This window comes from Acomys russatus, chromosome 4 (genome assembly GCF_903995435.1).
Source record: "Acomys russatus chromosome 4, mAcoRus1.1, whole genome shotgun sequence".
Taxonomy (NCBI): Eukaryota; Metazoa; Chordata; class Mammalia; order Rodentia; family Muridae; genus Acomys; species Acomys russatus.
In genome coordinates, this window is record NC_067140.1 from 11,223,755 (window position 1) to 11,244,497 (window position 20,743).

At 41.4% G+C, this 20,743-nt stretch overlaps 1 protein-coding gene across 1 annotated transcript in view; it reads right to left on the reverse strand.

The window, feature by feature from the left end:
- The window catches only part of Ptprt (protein tyrosine phosphatase receptor type T), a 1,134,114-nt gene that overhangs the window by 206,367 nt on the left and 907,004 nt on the right, over positions 1-20,743 (reverse strand). Inside the window, exon 12 of the mRNA XM_051143721.1 lies at positions 19,222-19,495. Coding sequence (XP_050999678.1) covers positions 19,222-19,495 — 274 coding nt within the window. The remainder of the gene's footprint in view (positions 1-19,221; positions 19,496-20,743) is intronic.

Below are 20,743 nucleotides of genomic sequence, written 5' to 3' on the forward strand. Positions count from 1 at the left end.
AGCCCAGGCCCACCTGCTTAGGGATAGGGCCACCCACAGGACGCTTGGCCCTGTCCCATGCACTGGCAATCAGGAAAATGCTTCAAAGTCCATCTGACAGGAGCCATTCTCAAATTGAGATTTCCACTTCCCATGTGTGTTTAGTTCACAACTAAGACCAGCCATCACAACATATATGTTCAAACATATAGATGTTCACCTATACACACATGTATATCCATACACATGTGTGGGGATATAAACAGGAATATATATATGTATAAATATATACATGTACACACACACACACACACACACACACACACACACACACACACACATATATATATATATATATATATATATATATATATATAGAGAGAGAGAGAGAGAGAGAGAGAGAGAGAGAGAGAAGAGAGACAGAGATAGGGAAAGGCAAAGAGAAGAAGAGATAAAGAGATCAAAAGACAGAGACATAAGAAAAAGGAAAATATTAACTAATTCAGCACAGAGAGAAGGGGATTTAGCAACAAATACCAGAAATACACAGCAGTCAATCAGACCACCATAACTGACCATCTTTTTCTTGGCATCTTATATTGAAGATATGCTTCCAAAATTATAAATATTTATAACTGTATGCATAGTCATGTTTCTTTACTGCAGTAATGCTCACAAATTTAAAATACCCTAACTTACATGTTCACATATGAGAATGAATGAATTACCTAAGTGCCACCATTCTGTTTAAAACTCTCAATGGGTTCCTGAGCAGAATCCCAACACTTCTCTTCCCTCCACCTGTGTGCCACCTTCTCCTCCAGTTCCCTCTTAGTACCTCCTCTCAAGCGCATGGATCTTACTTATGATTCCACAATGCACCATGTTGTCTTCAGGGCTTTTCTGTTCACTTCTTTATCTGAAATGCCTTTTGTTTTTCACCTTCTCATTACCCCCATTCTACTCTATATTTTCTCAAAGACATCTTCCATGATGATTCCACTCTATGCAACATTCTACAGACATCGTCATTGTCATCATCATCATCATCATCATCATCATCATCATCCTTTTCAATTCTAACACATCACTGTATGAAATTATTTATTTGTATAATGGATGAATGTAAAGGCTGTGCAAACAGGAGACTTTTTATCCCTATCATGCCTAAACATGGCATCAATAAATAGAAAATTGATATTTTATTTTCTTTTGTCTTTAAGCGAATTCTCTAAGCTATCTTCAGGATGGTGCTTGTGTCTGTCAAATGAAAATGATGCCATCTGCACATCTCACTAGGCTAAACAGAGCTTTGTATGCACATGTGCCTGAAATAGGGATGCACACATACCTGTATGACTGTAACAAGTTAATGTTGAGATTATTCCCAAGATACTTACAAAGATTTCCTAATTTCACTAGAAGAAAAGAAACTATGCCTTTTAGCATGGTAGTCAAGTCCCCCCTTATCAAGTCTCTGAGTGTCTCTTGCTTTTTCTCCAAGCCCGATAGACAACCTCACTAAATCCTCCCATCTTTGGATTTTGGTCCATATGCTGTAAGCATATGACATTCCTTCTTCTATTCCATTTCTTGCCTGGGAAATAGGCACCTAGACTTCGATAGTCAATTCAAGCACTGCCCATTCTGCAGCAATTCCTGTCTACCTCCAAGGCATATACTAGGCCTTCTGACATCATGCTTCCTGGAACAGTTTATTGCGCACATTTGTTTTCACCACTGTCTTCTCTACTGGACTATGAGTTCCCTGAGGACAGGGCTGCATCTAATTAATCACTCACTGACATAGAGAAAGCCCTTAGTAAATGGTCATGGTCATCATCATCTCATCATCATCATCATCCCTTTATACAGATGGGCCTTTATAAGACATAGGAAAACACAGTTTTCAGAGAAAGTGCATGCATGAGTTGGGGCTTAGGAGAAGCTGAACTGAGGCCACTGTTTGCATCTCAGTTTGTTTTTCTCCCACAAGAAGGGAAGAGGGAAATCTATGAGCTGCTTTCTGAGGCTAGAGCCGGTACTTTCCATTCTTCAGCAACAGGGACTGAGGGCTGTGTGTTGGTTGTATCCCCTAACTGTGATGTCAGATGTGTCTTTCCTCTCAAGCTTCCCATGAAGAGCCAGAGATCCCTAGATCTGAACCAGCTTAAGCTGGAGCTGCCCTTCATGATCCCCTGCACACCATATAGTTGACCTTAATGATCCCTGATCTCTGAAAGCAATCTGGGGAGCTGTAATTACTAATTGATGTTTGTAAAGTCTTTGAAATTCTCAGGTGACAGATGTAATCAAAGGCCAATTTATTATGATAATTGTTATTAGTACAGCTTCTCATTAGTTTTGGATATTAACTGCAGGGCCAGCAGGTGTTTAAAAGCAGCACAGGGGAGCGAGCCTGGCCACGTGTACTAGGAGAAGGGGGAAAAGTGTGGCATGGGGAACTTGGTGCAACTTTAAGGGACTCCTGTTGACTTCAGTCCAGCAACGTTTCTCTATAAAGCCCCTTTGAGGAGTTGAGACTCTGAGTGAAGAGAGAACTAAAGACACAGGACATCCTGAAGTTTGTATGGTCCCTTGTCAAAGCAACAGCTTGGCCTTTTGATTCTGGATTATATGGCTCCTTAGAGTCTTTCTTGCCTTGCTTATGTGAAATGAAGGTACGTAGCACAGTGTACTTGCTGTGGTTAGAAGATGGTTCTGACGTAAGAAATCATGGTTGTGTGAATTTAAAAAATAAAAACTTGCTCAAGTTTTCCCATATCCTGAGACGTAAGGATATCTGAGATGCATACAGTGGCATTGGAGCTGATGAAACACGGATTACAGAGAAGTTTAAAGCACAGATAGGATTTGGGAATGACTGGACATGGACAGTGGTTGGAAAGGCCTGGACTTCACTGAGCATTTGGGCATGATAGAACAACAGATACTTTTTAAAATGTGATAAGTGAATATAGCAATAAAATGACTCCTAATGACAAGCTGCTGTACACATTGAGCAGGTGTCCCTCAACACTCATCAGAGGAACTTCATCTTGAAGCAGATTACAGTTACCACAAAGATCCACAGCAGGACTGCGTGTAGAAATTGAGGGATTTGGAAGTACATTTATTGTAAGAAGGGGACCACACTGGGACCACTTTGATTAAAACTTCCATTCTGAATATGGGTCAAATAAACTTTAAGTTCCCAAGACCTCCCTGGGCAACTGATATCCTGCTTGGGAGGGAGAGACATGTATGTGGGTAACTGACATCCTGGTTGAAAAGTTGAGACATGAATGCTAGGCAAGGTGCCCTGCCACAGCTGAATAATCCAACCATTGGAAACCAAATAAGTGTATTACAAAGGCATGCTCCTAAGGATGTTTCCTATTCCTAAGTCCTGACTAGTGGGAAAAATGTAACTGTAACTTGACACAGATGTTTGTTGTTTTCATGCTTAAAAGCTCTCTAAGACTCTGTCTCAGGATCACAGTTCAGCTCCTGAGTCTATTCTGTGGCTCTAATCAAGTCAGTAGAGGTTTGAATACAATGAACTTTTGTCATCTGCACTGACCTGGTATATGAGCTGTGTTGGATCTAAACAGACCCCATAACATTATCACACCCCTCTCCTTTATAGTCAAGGACTTATATGGAAAGAGGAGGGAAAGAGCAAGAGGTTGTGGATACCTTTAAGAAAATAGTGTTTTTTCAGATATAACAGGGTAGGTGTACAATGAACTCACAGAAACTGTGACAACATAAACAAGACCTGTACAAGCTCTCGCTAGACAAAACGGAAGCACAGAGGAAGTGGAAATGAAGACCCGCCCCTGGCCAAAAAGCTACTGCATTTGAAACCTGCTTAGAGAGAGAGAGAAAAAAAATCACTTTTTTTTCAAAGGAGTGATCATGCTCTAGGGCAGGGTCCATGCTCAAAAGTAACTGGCGGGACCCAAGATGGCGGTGAGCAGTGTGGACCGCGTTTGGAGGCTCCAGTGAACAATTCAGGGAATTGCACAGATTTCTGAGCCAGGAACACCGGGGTCCGAACATCACGGCAGTGGGAGTGCTCCACGGTTCGGAGGGCCCAGGGTGCAGAGGACCTGCGTGCCCCTGCACACGTGAGGAGCGTGGATTTTCTCTGATCGGAGTGGCAGCGGCAGAGGCAGCAGCACCAGCGGCACCAGCGACAGTGGCTGAGGTTTGCAGCTCATAGCCTTCCAGTGGAGGCGATTGGTGGGGTGGCTGGTGGGAGTTGCTGCGGAAGAGGGGACTCGGGGCAGGATTTGGGTTGCATGGAGCCTTTGGACCCAGACTGGACGTGGCGGACAGTTTGGCCCCAGAGTCCCGGGTACTGGCTCAGCCCAGCAAGCAATTCTGCCCGAGGCACTAACTCAGCTTCGGCCACAACTCCCCTGCTGTGGCGCAGGCTTAGTGGAGTGCGCAGTTCCACACTAGGCAGCACCTCAGCTCAGCGGCAGCTCCCCTGCGGTGACACAGTCTGGGCGGAGCACTTGGTTCCACCACCGGCGCTAATTCAGAGCAGCCGCAGTTCTCCTGCTGTGGTGCAGGCTTGGCCGAGCACTCAGTTCCACCCTAGGTGCCACTTCAGCTCTGCGGCAGCTCCCCTGCAGTGACACAGTCTGGGCGGAGCACTTGGTTCCACCATTGGCGCTAACTCAGAGCAGCCGCAGTTCTCCTGCTGTGGCGCAGGCTTGGTGGAGTGCTCAGTTCCATCCTAGGCACCACCTCAGCTCAGCGGCAGCTCCCCTGTGGTGACACAGTCTGGGCGGAGCACTTGGTTCCACCACTGGCGCTAACTCAGAGCAGCCGCAGTTCTCCTGCTGTGGCGCAGGCTGGACAGAGCGCTTGGTTCCACCAGCTCTAAGACTCTGGTTGGACACAGTGTGCAGTTTGAATCCAGAATTCCTGGCTAAGATTGGTGGACAGTTCGGGCCCTGAGTCAATAACTGACCACAGCACGCACTTTGGGCCAAAAGGCCCTAGCGGAGCTTGGTGCGTAGTCCCAGCCCAAAAATTCTAGTTGGACCCTGTGTGCATTTTGGGCCCAGAATCCCTAGCTGAGCTTGGCAGACGGTTCAGGCCCTGAGAATCTAGCTGAGTTCAGCCCGTGGTTCGGGCCCAGTGTTCCTGGCTGGACTTGGCAGGGAACACAGAAGGCTGTGGATACCTTGGCCTGACCCAACGCTCATTCAGAGACCCAGAACAATTGCAGGATCCACAGCACAGGGGGGCTGAAGATCACTGGCTGTGAGAGACCAGAATAACAGGGCTAACCTCCTAACATCCATACCAGTGAAGCTCTGAGCTCCCAGCCTAGGGAAATCGTGAGAAAACAAGTGAATCTATCATCAGACTCCGTCCATCCAACTCTGGAAGCTATCCAACAAAAACAAAGAAGGCAAGATGTCTAAAGGACAGCGAAAAAGCATACGCAAAAAACCCCAAAACAACATGGCGTCTCCAGTTTCCAGCTATCCCAAAGAAAACAACCCAGAGAACTCAAATACAACAGAAATACAAGAAAATGACCTCAAATCCTTAGTAATGAGGATGATAATGGAGGAAACAAATAAAATTCGTAATCAAATACAGGAAGACGCAGACAAACAGGTGAGAGACATAAAAGAAGCACATAGAGTGGAACTGGAAAAATTGCAGGAAAATGCAAACAACCAGATGAAAGAAATAAATAAAACGGTTCAAGCTCTGAAGACCTATAAAGAGGCAGTGGAAGAAACGCAGGAATATACAAAAAATCAGATGAAAGAAATCAAAAAATCAGTTCAAGATCTGAAAATGAAAATGGATTCAATGATAAACACACAGACAGAAGAAAAACGAGAACGTGAGACCTCAGAGAAGAAGGCGAGCAACACAGAGGTGAGCTTTTCTAACACAATCCAAGAGATGGAAGAACGAATCTCAGGTCTAGAAGATACAATCACAGATATTGAATCAACCATTAAAGAAAATGCCAGATCTGGAAAACTCCTGACACAAAACATCCAAGAAATTAAGGACACCATGAAAAGAAGAAATTTGCGGATAATAGGCATTGAAGAAAGAGAGGACATCAGACTCCAGGGCCCAGAAACTATTCTCAACAAAATCATACAAGAAAATTTCCCCAATCTAAAGAACGAAATGCCTATAAACATACAAGAGGCCTACAGAACACCAAATAGAATTGACCAGAAAAGAAAAACTGCCCGCCACATAATAATCAAAACACAAAACATGCAGAACAAAGAAAAAATATTAAAAGCTGCAAGGGAAAAGGGCCAAATAACATTTAATGGTAAACCTATCAGAATTACACCCGACTTCTCAGCAGAGACCATAAAAGCCAGAAGGGCCTTTACAGAGATCCTGCAAACCATAAGAGACCACAGACGCCAGGCCAGACTACTTTACCCAGCAAAATTATCAATAACCATTGATGGAGAAAACAAAATATTTCATGACAAAAACAAATTCAAACAGTACCTATCCACAAATCCAGCTTTACAGAAGGTACTAGAAGGAAAACTCCATCCCAAAGGGTCAAGCTACAACCAAAACTACCCAGGAAATAGATAACTATACCATGGCAAAAACACAACTACACAAACGCTCGACTGGAACCAACATCAAACTTAAGACTCTTAATAGTAACTGGTCATTAATATCTCTCAACATCAATGGCCTCAATTTTCCAATAAAAAGACACAGACTAACTGAATGGGTACATAAACAAGATCCATCATTCTTCTGCATTCAAGAAACACATCTCACCCATAATGAAAGGCATTACCTCAGGGTAAAAGGTTGGAAAAAAATATTCCAAGCAAATGGTCACAAGAAGCAAGCAGGTGTAGCCATTTTAGTATCGAACAAAATAGACTTTCAACCAAAATTAATCAAAAGGGATGAGGAAGGACGCTTCATACTCATCAAAGGTAAAGTCGACCAAGATGACATCACAATTCTGAACATCTATGCTCCCAATACAAGGGCACCCACATTTGTAAAAGATCTCCTTAAAAAGCTTAAACCACACACCGATCCCCACACAATAATAGTGGGAGACTTCAACACCCCACTCTCACTGAAGGATAAGTCATTGAAACAGAAACTAAGCCGAGAAATAACATCATTAACCAATGCCATGGGTCAAATGGATCTAACAGATATCTATAGAACCTTTCACCCAACAAGAAAGAATACACACCTTCTTCTCTGCACCCCATGGAACCTTCTCCAAAAATTGATCACATCGTAGGTCACAAAGCAAACCTCATAGATACAGAGGATTGAAATAATACCTTGTATCCTATCCGATCACCATGCTCTTAGGCTGCATTCAACAACAACAGAAATAACAAAAAGCCTACACGTACGTGAAACTAACAACTCTCTGCTAAATGACACCTGGTCAAGGGAAGAAATAAAGAAAGAAATCAAGGAGTTTCTGAACTTCAATGAAAATGAAGAAACAACATAACACCCAATTTGTGGGATACATTGAGAGCAGTGCTAAGAGGAAAATTCATAGCACTAAGTGCCTTTAAAAGAAATTGGAAACATCGCACATAAGCTCTTAACAACACAACTGGAAGCCCTAGAAAAAAAAGAAGCAGAAACACCAAGAGGAGTAGTCGCCTGGAAATAATCAAACTCAGGGCTGAAATTAACAAATTCGAAACTAAGAAAACAGTCCAAAGAATCAACAAGATAGACTGACCATTAGCCAAACTAACTAAAAGGCAGACAGTATTAAAATCAACAAAATCAGAAATGAAAAGGGAGACATAACAACAGACACTGAAGAAATTCAAAGAATCATAAGATCCTACTTTGAAGGCATATACCCACAAAATTTGAAAATCTAAGGGAAATGGACGATTTTCTTGATCAATTTCACTTGTCAAAGTTGAGTGAAGAACAGATAAACAAGCTAAATACTCCCATTTCCCCTACAGAAATAGAAGGAATCATCGATGGTCTCCCAACCAAAAAAAGCCCAGGGCCAGATGGTTTCAGTGCAGAATTCTACCAGACCTTGAAGGGTGAGCTAATACCAATACTCTTCAAGCTACTCCAAAAGATAGAAATGGATGGAAAATTACGAAATTCATTCTATGAGGCCATAGTCTCATTGATACCTAAACCTCACAAAGACTCAACAAAGAAAGAGAATTTCAGACCAATTTCTCTTATGAACATAGATGCAAAAATACTAAATAAAATACTTGCAAAACAAATACAGGAGCACATCAAAGATATCATTCATCATGACCAAGTAGGCTTCATTCCAGGCATGCAGGGATGGTTTAATATATGGAAATCCATCCAGATTTGGCTTACTGCTTGCTTTCAACCACATGATCATCTCCTTGGGTGCAGAGAAAGCATTTGATAAAATTCAACACCCATTCATGTTTAAAGTTTTAGAGAGATCGGGGATACAAGGCACTTTCCTCAACATAATAAAGGCTATATACAGCAAGCCAATAGCCAAAATCAAAGTAAATGGTGAGATACTCAAGGACATTCCTCTAAAATCGGGAACAAGGCAAGGCTGCCCACTCTCTCCATATCTCTTCAATATAGTACTCGAAGTTCTAGCCAGAGCAATAAGACAACAAAAGAAGATCAAGGGTATCCAAATGGGAAAGGAGGAAGTCAAATTATCCCTCTTGCAGATGATATGATAGTGTACATAAGTGACCCTCAAAACTCCACCAGAGAACTCCTAAAGCTGATAAACACCTTCAGCAAATTGGCTGGATACAAAATTAACTCAAAAAAGTCTGTGGCCTTCCTACACACAAATGACAAGCTTGCAGAGGAAGAAATTAGGAAAACCACAGCCTTCACATTAGTTACAAGCAATATAAAATATGTAGGAGTTACCCTAACTAAGCAAGTGAAGGACTTGTATGAAAAAAATTTCAAAACTCTGAAGAAAGAGATTGAAGATGACCTGAGAAGATGGCATGATCTTCCTTGCTCATGGATCAGGAGAATTAACATAGTAAAAATGGCCATCCTACCAAAGCAATCTACAGATTCAATGCATTCCCTATCAAAAGACCTACACAATTTTTTAAAGACATTGAAAGTTCAATTCTGACTTCATATGGAAAAACAAAAAATCCAGAATAGCTAAAACAATCTTGTACAATAAAAGGTGCTCCAGAGGAATCTCCATACCTGATCTCAAACTGTACTATAAAGCAATAGTAATTAAAACAGCATGGTACTGGCACAGCAACAGGCTGGTTGATCAGTGGAAATGAATCGAAGACCCAGATATGAATCCACACACATATGGTCACTTGATTTTTGACAAAGAAGCCAAATCCATTCAATGGAAAAAGGATAGCATCTTCAACAAATGGTGCTGGTCTAACTGGAGGTCTATGTGTAAAAAAATGAAACTGGACCCATATTTGTCACCTTGCACAAAACTCAAATCCAAGTGGATTAAAGACCTCAACATAAAACCAGAGACACTAAGCCACTTAGAAGAAAAAGTGGGAAAGAGCCTGGAACATATTGGCACAAGAGACAACTTCCTGAACAGAACACCAACGGCCCAGGCCTTAATGTCAACCATTAATAAATGGGACCTCATGAGGCTGAGAAGCTTCTGTAAGGCAGGAGACACTGTCAAGAGAACAAAGCGACAGCCTACAGACTGGGAAAAAATCTTCACCAACCCTACATCTGACAAAGGTCTAATATCCAAAATATATAAAGAACTCAAGAAATTAAACACCACCAAACCAAATAACTCAACTGAGAAATGGGGCTTGGAACTAAACAGAGAATTCTCAACAGAGGAGTATCAAATGGCTGAGAAACACTTAAAGAAATGCTCAACCTCCTTAGTCACAGGGAAATGCAAATCAAAACAACTCTGAGATTCCATCTTACACCCATCAGAATGGCTAAGATCAAAAATTCAAGCAACACCACATGCTGGCGAGGATGTGGGGAGAGAGGAACACTCCTTCATTGCTGGTGGGAATGCAAACTAGTACAGCCACTTTGGAAATCTATCTGGTGCTATCTCAGAAAAATGGGAATAGGGCTTCCTCAAGACCCAGCTATTCCACTCCTTGGAATATACCCAGAAGATGCTCCAGCACACAACAAGAAAATTTGCTCAACCATGTTCATAGCAGCCTTATTCATAATAGACAGAACATGGAAACAGCCTAAGTGTCCATCAGTAGAAGAATGGATAAAGAGACTGTGGTACATATACACTATGGAATACTACTCAGCTATCAAAAACAGGGAATTATCAAAATTTGTAGATAAATGGATTGAGCTAGAAATGATCATAATGAGTGAGTTAACCAAGAAGCAGAAAGAATCAAATGGTATATACTCACTTATATCTGCATACTAGCCCAAGGGGCATGTCCCACGAAAGCCTTCACTTACCAGGAAACTGGGACAGAGGGGAGGGCATCCTATTGGGACTCTAAATGAGAGACGCATGGGAGAATAGCAAAATAAAAGGATCCAGAGGGTCCTAGAAATCTACAAGTAGAACAATATGATAGGCAGATTTGGGCCCAGGGGTCCTGCTCAAACTAAGGCACCAGCCAAGGACAATACAGGAGGTAACTTTAAACCCCTTCCCAGATCTAGCCAATGGTCAGAATATTCTCCACAGTTGAGTGGAGAGTGTGATATGACTTTCTCACGTACTCTGGTGCCTCACATTTGATCATGTCCTCTGGAGGGGGAGACCTGATGGCACTCAGAGGAAGGACAGCAAGTAGCCAAGAAGAGACTTGATACCCTATGAGAATATACAGGGGGAGGTAATCCCCCTCAGGAACAGTCATAGGGGAGGGGAATAATGGGAAAATGGCAGGGGGGGGGGAGGGAGGAATGGGAGGATACAAGGGTTGGGATAAACATTGAGATGTAACAAGAATAAATTAATAAATAAAAAAAAAAAGTAACTGGCCACAAATGGCCTCCATGAATCTCTCTCTCTCTCTCTCTCTCTCTCTCTCTCTCTCTCTCTCTCTCTCTCTCTCTCTCTCTCTCTCTCTCCATTTTTGATAGAAAGAACACGAATTTGAGTGGGAATGGATGAGCAATATCTGGGAGGGTTTGGGAAAAGGAAATAAAATGACAAAAAATTTATTGTATGAAATTCTCAAAGAATAAACACAAACATGGAGAAGCACTTATATTGCTTTGGTCAGTTTCTTACAGGTTTGTTTCACTTCAATCTTTTTACTTTGTCACCTAACATTTTAAGGTTGAGTCTGCAAAGGTGAAAGCCATGATATAAAATGTTCAGTCTCCAGAAAGGGCTGCAGAAGATTTGTCCCCAGTGCCTATTAGTCTCTAAATATAGCAAACCATCTTTCCTATGGAGTCTCCCCTTCTTTCCTATAACTGAGCCTGGTGTCTACACAGTGTCTTGGTATATTCTGGGCCCCACCTGGCTTTGTTTATTCTTCCTTAATACTCCCCTCCTGCATCACACCCACAGTCTATTCAAATTTATTTGATAGGGTTTAATACCGAATATCCCCACAGACTTTGTTTAGTCTTGTGTCAGTGCACCTCTACCCTCTCTCTGTCTCTCACATGACATCTGCGGCAGTCTAGTAACGATGTCTGACAGTGAGTCATTGTATGCCAAACACCAGCTCCATTCTTCACATATATCTTGTTTAAGATCTACAAACAATCACATTGATCTGACACTAGAAGCACCGGCAGTTTCTACACAAGACACTTCGAGCATATATGCCATTTCCTAAGGTCACATAGCTGATCACAGGCCATCTATGCAAGCCCACACCCAGAATGTTCATCAAAAATTCTGAAAAGAGACAAACCTGGAAATCCATTAATCTTCTTTAATAGCATTAATTAGTAGAATGAATACTATTTTATAGCACAAGAAACAGAATCTTTGAGTGCAAATGGCTCCATTAAATTCTAATACTGTAACCTCAGACTTCACAGAATTGATATAGAAAAGGCTAATTGAGTGTTTGAGGAAAAAGAAGAAGGTCTTATGATACCAACCAGTGTCTCCTCCAGGTCTTCAATGTAGACCTGTATGTAAAAATTCCTCTTAATGTTTTTTATGAAAAGCATGCATGCTTGCATCTATCAGTAGAGGAACTGTGAAAGCCTGTCATATAATCCTTTTTGCCCTGGCTTCCCATGAGCTTAAGTAGTAAAGATGATTCATTAACTCCCTACACTAAACCTTATGGCTCAATGATTTTCTTTATTCTGCTATAAGATTCCTAAGCTAACAAAGTTTCCAACAATATGAATATCCATTTATATATGTGTACATATATATGTGTGTGTGTGTGTGTGTGTATGTGTGTGCACAAAATATCTATTTACTTACTTAAATTTTTGTTTACTTTATTTTGTGCATCCTGGGATTGCTTCTAGGTCATCAGGCCTGGTGGCAAGGCACCATTACCTACCGAGCTATTTTGAGAGACTTACAACATATATTTTATATGGATGCATGCTGAATCCACACAGCCCACACATATACTGAATATTTACAGTTTCAAATTGGTACCTGTATCATGATTTGAAAGGTTCTTGGGTGTTCATAAAGAAATATTGCCTATGATTACTTTTTGCATAAACCCCTATGGGTTGAGGAGGTTACATCTCACCCCATTGATAGATGAGAAGACCCAGCATTGCCATTAAAATTCTCACCCATGTAGATAATATATGATACAGCCAAGTTCTTAAATTCAGGAATTCATTTTTCCAAGTCCAAAGCTTTTCCTGTTTTTTCATTACTAAGGGATACTTCCAGGCTTTTCAATTCATTCTCATCCTTTGGAAGCCCCAACGGAAGCATAGACCATACCACATGAAAGCCTTGACTGCAATTTCCATAAGGTGGATTGGATGTTGGGTCTAAGCGTTGAAGCCTAGAGGCACAGCTGACAAGATTATCAGCTGTCAACATTTGGGTAACCTTCATCTCGGTCTCCAAATGAATTTTAAAGTATATTTGCATGGGAAAGAAAAAGTTCTTGCTCCCTCAGGCCTCATACCATGATAATAAAATCTGTACGAACTGTAAGTGAATGTGAAAATAAATTAGCAACCTGGGAGAACTCATCTTGGTATTTGTACAAGGTGACACTCAGGGAATTTTCTTTTTACCTGAGGAAAGATGCTGGAGTCCCCAGAAGGGCACTAAGAGTTTTTAAGAGTGAGTGATAAAGCTCAAAGGATAGAAGGGAGCCTCAGAGGTAGAGATGCCTGGGAGGGTAGGGGGAGCCCCAGGAAACAGGAACTACTGAGACCCAGAGAATGCTTTGTCAGGCAAACTAGGAATGAAGCCGGACTCTGAAGACAGACATGTGCCATGTAGGGTTATATATCTTTAGAGAGTTAAGAAGAGCCATTATTCAAAACTAAGTCTATCTCATATTCCAAATTCAGTGCTTTCTATCCCACCAAGTCTCAGAAAACACACCCACATGCAAACATTCTTTTCACAATGCTTGGGTACCACTAAATACAATCTCTTCCAATTGATTCAGAGGCATACAATTTCCCCCTAACCCAGCTCTACCTCGATGATCCCAGCTATTATTGTGTGATTATACCACAAACATGGAGATCCATTCAGCATAGCATCTGGCTTCCCACTGCTCTCAAGAGGCAATTGAGTTCAAGAGCTTGCAGAGGAAGAAAAAGAGAACAGCCACTCTCCTGCCTGCTGCTTCTCTTATTTAGTTCAGCTTTCAGCAGAGGCATCGTCCAGGTAAAATGTACCCTCCATGGCAGAAAGGAAATGGCCAGGAAAGGGTTTTCCATTTAAGTAAACATCGCAAGCACATCAGCGTCACCCAACACAACATGGCTTCTAATGGATATTTGCATGAATTTGCTACATTTGTTTTGCATCCAACCCTTAATTATGATCCTTTCAACTTCACAATCACAGATAATGGTGGTGGGGATGCAGAGAACCAGAGATTCAGCAGGGCTTGTTCTGAGAAAGTGGGGGAAAGGAACAATGCAGAATTGTACCCACCCGCTGTTTATCACCGAGACAGCTACACTGGATGTTCTTAGGAAGGTCTGGAGGAAATCAAGGCTGCCCAGGCCCCAGAGCTTGGGAAATGAGCCATCTGGGCGAGAAGTCTAATTATCAGAGTGGGAGGAAGGTCCTTCAGGGTTCATCTGTCCATGATGAAATGACTCAGAACCACAACTTTCATTTAACAACAATGGAGATCCAGACTATGTTGACGTAACTTTAAATGCCTTTTGTTATTAAAACTTTTTAAATGTTTCCAATGAGATGGCTATTAAGGACGAATTAATAATTCAGCTAACAAATGAGGAAACTGAGACTCACATACATCACGGAATAATTCATACCTTATCAACTAGTCAACTCATTAAATGACTTTGAGTGTCTACTCTAGGTTTAAGATTAAACATAGCATGGGAAATACAGCACAAACTTCCAAACGACATCCTGAAATATAAGAACAAATGAATAAGAGAGAAACAGCAGCAGTAATAACAACAAAATCTGAGACAGGCTTCTTCTCTCAGAGCATTCTCAATATAATGGGAAAGGCAGGCAGCATACAAAAATATATGCAATTTTAAAATATCTGGTGCTATAAAAGAAAATAAGATGCTAACCCATTAATACTGGTATGGGCTTCTGAGTGCTTGCAAGGAAATTCTTAGAGGACTGGACATTGAAAATGAAGCCTAAAATGAAAAGGTCTAGTTCTACACTCAGCACAAGAGAAATGCAGCCTTGAATCAAGGCTTCAAAGTGAGAAAAAAAAAATCTTGAAATAGTTGATAAGCTCTTAGGAAACATTCAAGATAGAAGTAGTTAAAATGCAGTTGAGACATTGTGTTGCTTTGGGAGACCTCTTTTTAAGGATGCTTTGGAAGAAAGAAGCCTGGCATCAGAAAACTAAGAAACTGTGATGAAGGTGATGTAAGTTTCAGAAGAGCTGCATGTTACATACCAAGGCAAGGAGTGGATGGCCAAGGGCAGATAGTGGGCACTACACATTACTGACTATGAGAGGTTGATAGAAAAATGTGTGATTCGCTCAAGGCAATCAAGGAGACTAGGAGACACGAGGTAGAAAGAAATAACTGATCGCTATGTAAGGAAAAAGTTTCTAATCGTTTTGCCTGCCCCATAAAGGAACCAACCAACTTTCACACCACAGAATTGCAGTAATCATGGGGGCACCCTGCTGAGAATGCTTTATTGGATATTTTTCTCCTCTTTTCTTCTTCCTCTGGCCTAAATTATATGACACTTCAAATTCTATCAAACTTTAAAATGTCATTATATAGCTATACCCAAAACATACGGTTACAGTATGGACTGACTGCTAAGTGTGGGTGCTGACACTCCAGCACCAAGGACAGCACTTTTGTAACTAGGTCTTCCTTGCTAGCTAGCTGCAAGAAGACACCAATGGACAAACCCAAGATCTAACCATGCAGAATTTCAACTTAAGTACCAGTGGATAACTCAAACACCCAAAGAGACTCTGAAAATCTTAATATGAACACTAAGGTCAAATTTTCTATGGTATGCCTGGGGCTGGGAAAAGACACCCCATTCATAATCATTATAAAACTTCCCAACTGTCTTTATCTTCATGGGTTGTCAGCACTGAGTGAATAAGTCCACATGACTACAACCAGTAATTCGTCATATGCTAAGTTATTTCCCTTATTTATTTTGGTTTCTTCTTCTCCCCCATAAGAATGTAAACACTATGCAGGCAGAGAGTTTTGTCTGCTCACTGAAGTTTTTCAGAGCATTTTTCATCCGTTGTGACAAATAGTGTGTGCTTGATAGATGTTCTTTTAATTAATCAACCATATCTAACACTTTTAATAGCTTAATTAAAGTCACACAGCCACGAGGGTTTTTTAATTCAGGCAGCCTGATTTTTAAAGGCTGGGTTTACCATCATCTGCTAAGCTGATAAACTATCTTAATATACACAGAATGAAGACTCTAGGGTTCTAAACACTCTCACCTTGTCCTGAATAAATCTTGCAGGTAGGGTAGGAAGGGAGGAATGAAAGCGTCTGGTTGTAGGTTATTTAACCTTGTCTACACTCATTCTGGAACATGTGACAGTATACTCCCTCCCTCCCGATTTGCTGTAGTTTCCAAAGGATTTTGACACATCCTTTAATTTAAACATTGCAATGATGCATTTCATTGAGACCTGTTTTTTTTTTTTACCCTATCAAAGCCATTGTCCCATTTTATGAATGAATAACTTTACTTTCTCTTTATATCACCAAATATAATATTTTCTTCTTCCATTCAAGTTGCTGAGTTTCGAGTCTTTTAAAAAATAATTTCCTTTGTCTTCCCTTTGTTTCTTTGCATAGTGTTACTATTTTGTTTCCTATTATCAGGAGGCCAACTGTATGGTTAAAAACGATACTTCCAAAATTCCCAGTATTTAGAGTAAAACAATAGTTATATACTTGCTTTTGTCTTTATGAGAGAATTAACAGATTCTTGTTCAGATACTTCTGCTTCCATCCTATTCCAAGTTTCTTGCTGACATGACAGTGCATTTTGGGCCCAAATCACAATCGCTAATTTTTACATTGTGCCTCTCCTCTTTAAGTAATTGCTTTTTACATTAACCTCCTGTTTTGTAAAGCATTTGGAATGATTATTTAGCATTAATGCAATGTCTAATTAGTTTCCTGCTCATTGTGGGTCTTTTATTCCATTCTTCTCTATTCCTGGTTTCTTTGTTTTGATTCATTGCTCAGCCAATTGTTCTTTGAATGATTTATTAGAAGCGGGGCATGGAGGTGGCTCTGTGTACCAAGGTGCAGTTTTCCTGATGTGTCTGCTCACGAACAATGAATGCGCCTGGCTGGAGTTTGTAGCTGATCACTCTGCAAAGCCCTCCTGGTTTAACTGCACTGTCTTCTGGCCTCTGTGATGCACAGAAGAGAAAAGGAGCCATGCAGAGACTTGTCAGAGTGGGAATAGTTGCTCTGCTCCTATGACCCTTTTGCTCATTTTTTTTTCAGTACAACTTAATACTAAAGACAGTAATTTTAAGCAACGTGTACCTTTTTCTTTGCCATAAAATTTCACTCTGAGTGCCCACATCTGGCCGCTTTTTCTTTCTCTGTTTTTGTGAGGCCAACTGCCCTCTCGGACAACATTGCATGAGCATGCACACAATACTCTTCCTGCTGTGTATCTTTGTTGGAAATTACAACTCCACTATGGCAGAGCAGATGATGTGAGGCACAGGTAATTCATGGCCTTTTTCCTCGTGGAACTGCATCTAAGGCCAGATGCAGCTTCAATACCTGACTTGTTTTTTCTATGTGTCTTCCAGAGAAGGGACTATACCATGATATTTGGGGAGAAAACTGTCCACTAGATGTTCCATGTCACCTGATATCCCTGTCGCAGTCAATCATTTTTGGGCTGGAAAAACACCAGGATAATTAGTCTCCAGGAGTCGTGGTGTGTTTCTAGTTCCCTGAGCAGTGTCTGTTTGGGGACATGGTAACGTGAGATTTGTGCGTAGGACCTCAGCCTCATCAGCAGACTGGAAACACAACCCTACCGCCCTCAATGTGCGTAGAGCTGAGAGAGTCGTATCTTATCAGAGAGCTGTGTGCAAGTACCGCACAGGCCAGCATGGGATTCAGAGATCTGAAAGCAAGATGGGCCCCAGATGCTTTGCTCCATGTTTATGTCTTCATGCTCAATACATCAGAGTGCTCCGTGCAGAGTGGGGACCAGATGGACAGGTGGAAGGCAGTCTGGCAGCTTCTCTTTGTAGCTTTATACTCTCAGTGAGGAGCATTGCTTGAACCAGTAATAAATGCAGAACTGAAATATCAAAGTGGAATTTAAATGGGCATGCGGACACTCTAAATGTTAATTAGTTCCTCAGTCCAGGATTTTTTTTTTTTTCCGAGGCAGTGACTACCACCAGCAGACTAAACTGTTCTATGTGCACACATGCCACCAATCTTGCTTTCGTCTCAGTCCTTGTCTGCAGTGAGTGTGTCGCTCCTGTAGAGACACTGCATGATTTGGCACACTTCAGGCTTCCTCACAGATCTGTAATCTCTTGGAGTGCATGTACTAATCTTAACACGAACCACAGGGATTAGCACACGACACTGGCCATCATGTGCTTGATGAATAAATTATGAAAGCCTGGAATATGTCCACTGAGGTACCCCGAATGGGTGAGTACTAACTTATAAGAAGTATTATCAGAGAAGATGACCCGATGGGTGTGATTTAAGAGTGATTAAGTGGGTGAGGTGGTAAAGGTAATAATGCAACAGAAACAAACACCTTAAAAGTTATTGTTTTGCTCTATAAATCCCTAAAAAGTATGAATGAAGAATACTGGAAAGAAGCTTTCATCGAAGAAATATTAGATAATTATGTAACAAAGCTTCCTTAGAGTCACAACCCCCACACTGCCGCTCCCAAAACAGCAAGGTAAGTTCTCTGCCATTGAAAGCATTCAAAATCAAGCACCGACAATCTTGACTGTAATGTGGTCATAGTAACTAAGGCATATTTATTCAGGGGTGGGTGGAAATAAATGGGAAGGTGATGGATGCCCTTTGTGATTTCTTCCAGCCTTGTGAATGCGTGCTGCTGACTGACACAACTACTGAGGCAAGGAAATACTTGACAAAAAAGCAGCTACTTTGTTTTTAAAATTAAAAAGAAATATTTTGGATGTGACTCATGGTGATGATAAGGGGGATAATTCAAAACATGAACTGAAACGTATTCCTCCTGCATCCAGATGCTGATAGGAAGCTCAGGCAGTGTGATTTCCTTAAGTGTAGCACCTTTTCCATACTCAATTACAAATTTACATACATTTTTTCCCCATAGAAGTCATACAAATAAATACTTTAAGCCTCATGACACATAAAGTCTCTATATTGCAACGTCCCAACTTTACTCTTAAGCATCAAAAACAACCATCAGTCATGTACAAGCTAAGAGGCGTTATTTCCAAATCTCAAAAGACAATTAGGGCTGGACTTGGCTCACGGGGCCTCAGTTTATTCAACCCTGCTGTAAAGGCTCACAGCCTTTGCACTTGAGAGAGGGGGAAAAAAAAATCTAAACCAGGTAAGTAATGACCTACTTACTCCATTTGCTTTGCTGAGCGCCTGGAAGTAAATGCTGTAGCTCTTCAGTGGGGAGAGGGGAGGGTTCCAGTAGCCATTGTAGGTCTTGTTATCTCCCACTGTAAATGGCTGGGTGACAGGCAGGTTGGAAGGCTTCAACTCTGCAGCAAAGTAGTGTAGAGAATCAAGGTTAGAGGCATTCCGGTAGCTCACGGGTACTGAGAAACATTCGATGATGTCAGCTGCTCTCCGGGACTTCTGAAGTCGTTCCTCCTTGACAACCAGCTGGTACACACTGGACAAGAAAGAAGAGAGGGAGATGAGTCACTCTGTAGACTGATAATCTATCATTCACTGTGTTTGCATAGCTCCTCGGGGAGGAGACACTGATATCTCTCCAATTTGGAAAAAAGATAATCCTTATCCCATGCTCAGATTTTTCAACCCCATTGCTTTGTAGAAATCTGTCTTTGTGTAAAGATCCAAATATCAATTCACACAAGACACATTCAAATTTCTTCTCGGCCCCTAATCTATATAAACCTGTGGCCCCTTCTAGGTGGATTTACTTTTTGAAGAATACTATTACCACTTGACTGCACCCAGATCCTGAATTTGGCTCATTCTCAATTCTCACCTACTTAGATCTCACTCTTCCCCCCAACCAACAGTCTCCGTGGCCTGAGACTCAGCAATGTTACACCCGCCCCAACTTTCTTTACTTTTTCCCCTTGCTAATGCTTAGGCCAGGAGCTCTCCCACATCTCACTTTGACTCTGTTGGTTCCTTTGTCCCCAGTTCATTTGATCATTCTGTCTAGTTATCCACTTTGCTTCCAATCATAAAAATTATCTCCCTTCCATAGTTTCTCTTTTGTCCAAATTATATGACCTAAACTCCTCATCCTGGCTACTGAAACCCTTTGTGCTTGGCTTCCATCTTCCCTTTCAGGGGATCATCTCATGATGCATATGAATTCCAACAGCTACAGACACCCAACTATTATATAAACATCCCTAAACTGACCCTCTCCATCCCCAGCTTGGGCTTCCTCTATTTGAAACACCCACCAATGCTAGCCACCTCTGCCTGTAAAAGACATCAGATAATAGCTATGTCTTTCATATATTTACTCTATGAAGCCTGTGTAGATCTGTCCAGAATGAGTTATTGCCAACTCATTCATCATTTTTATTTGATTTTATGAAAGCATAAGATAGGCACGTGCCTCGCTGGTTCAATTGTATCCTTAAAAGTGAGATCATGGCCTAGTTACCTCTGAATTACTCTATTCCCCACCCCCACCACATATACACAGTGCCCAGGAGGAGCATGCCTGACTCTAAGCAAGTGATCAATGAACATTTGTTGAAATGAATCAAAGTGGATTGAATTAAAGTTGAAAGCAAGCAGTAAGCCAAATCTGGATGGATACAGAAACTTTAATCAGGGTAAACAGTGATTTCCAGGAGTGCCTGCCAAGTAATCTCATATCATCCCCTTCAACTAAGAATGTAAGGAGGTGCCAGTGTGTGCCTGGAGA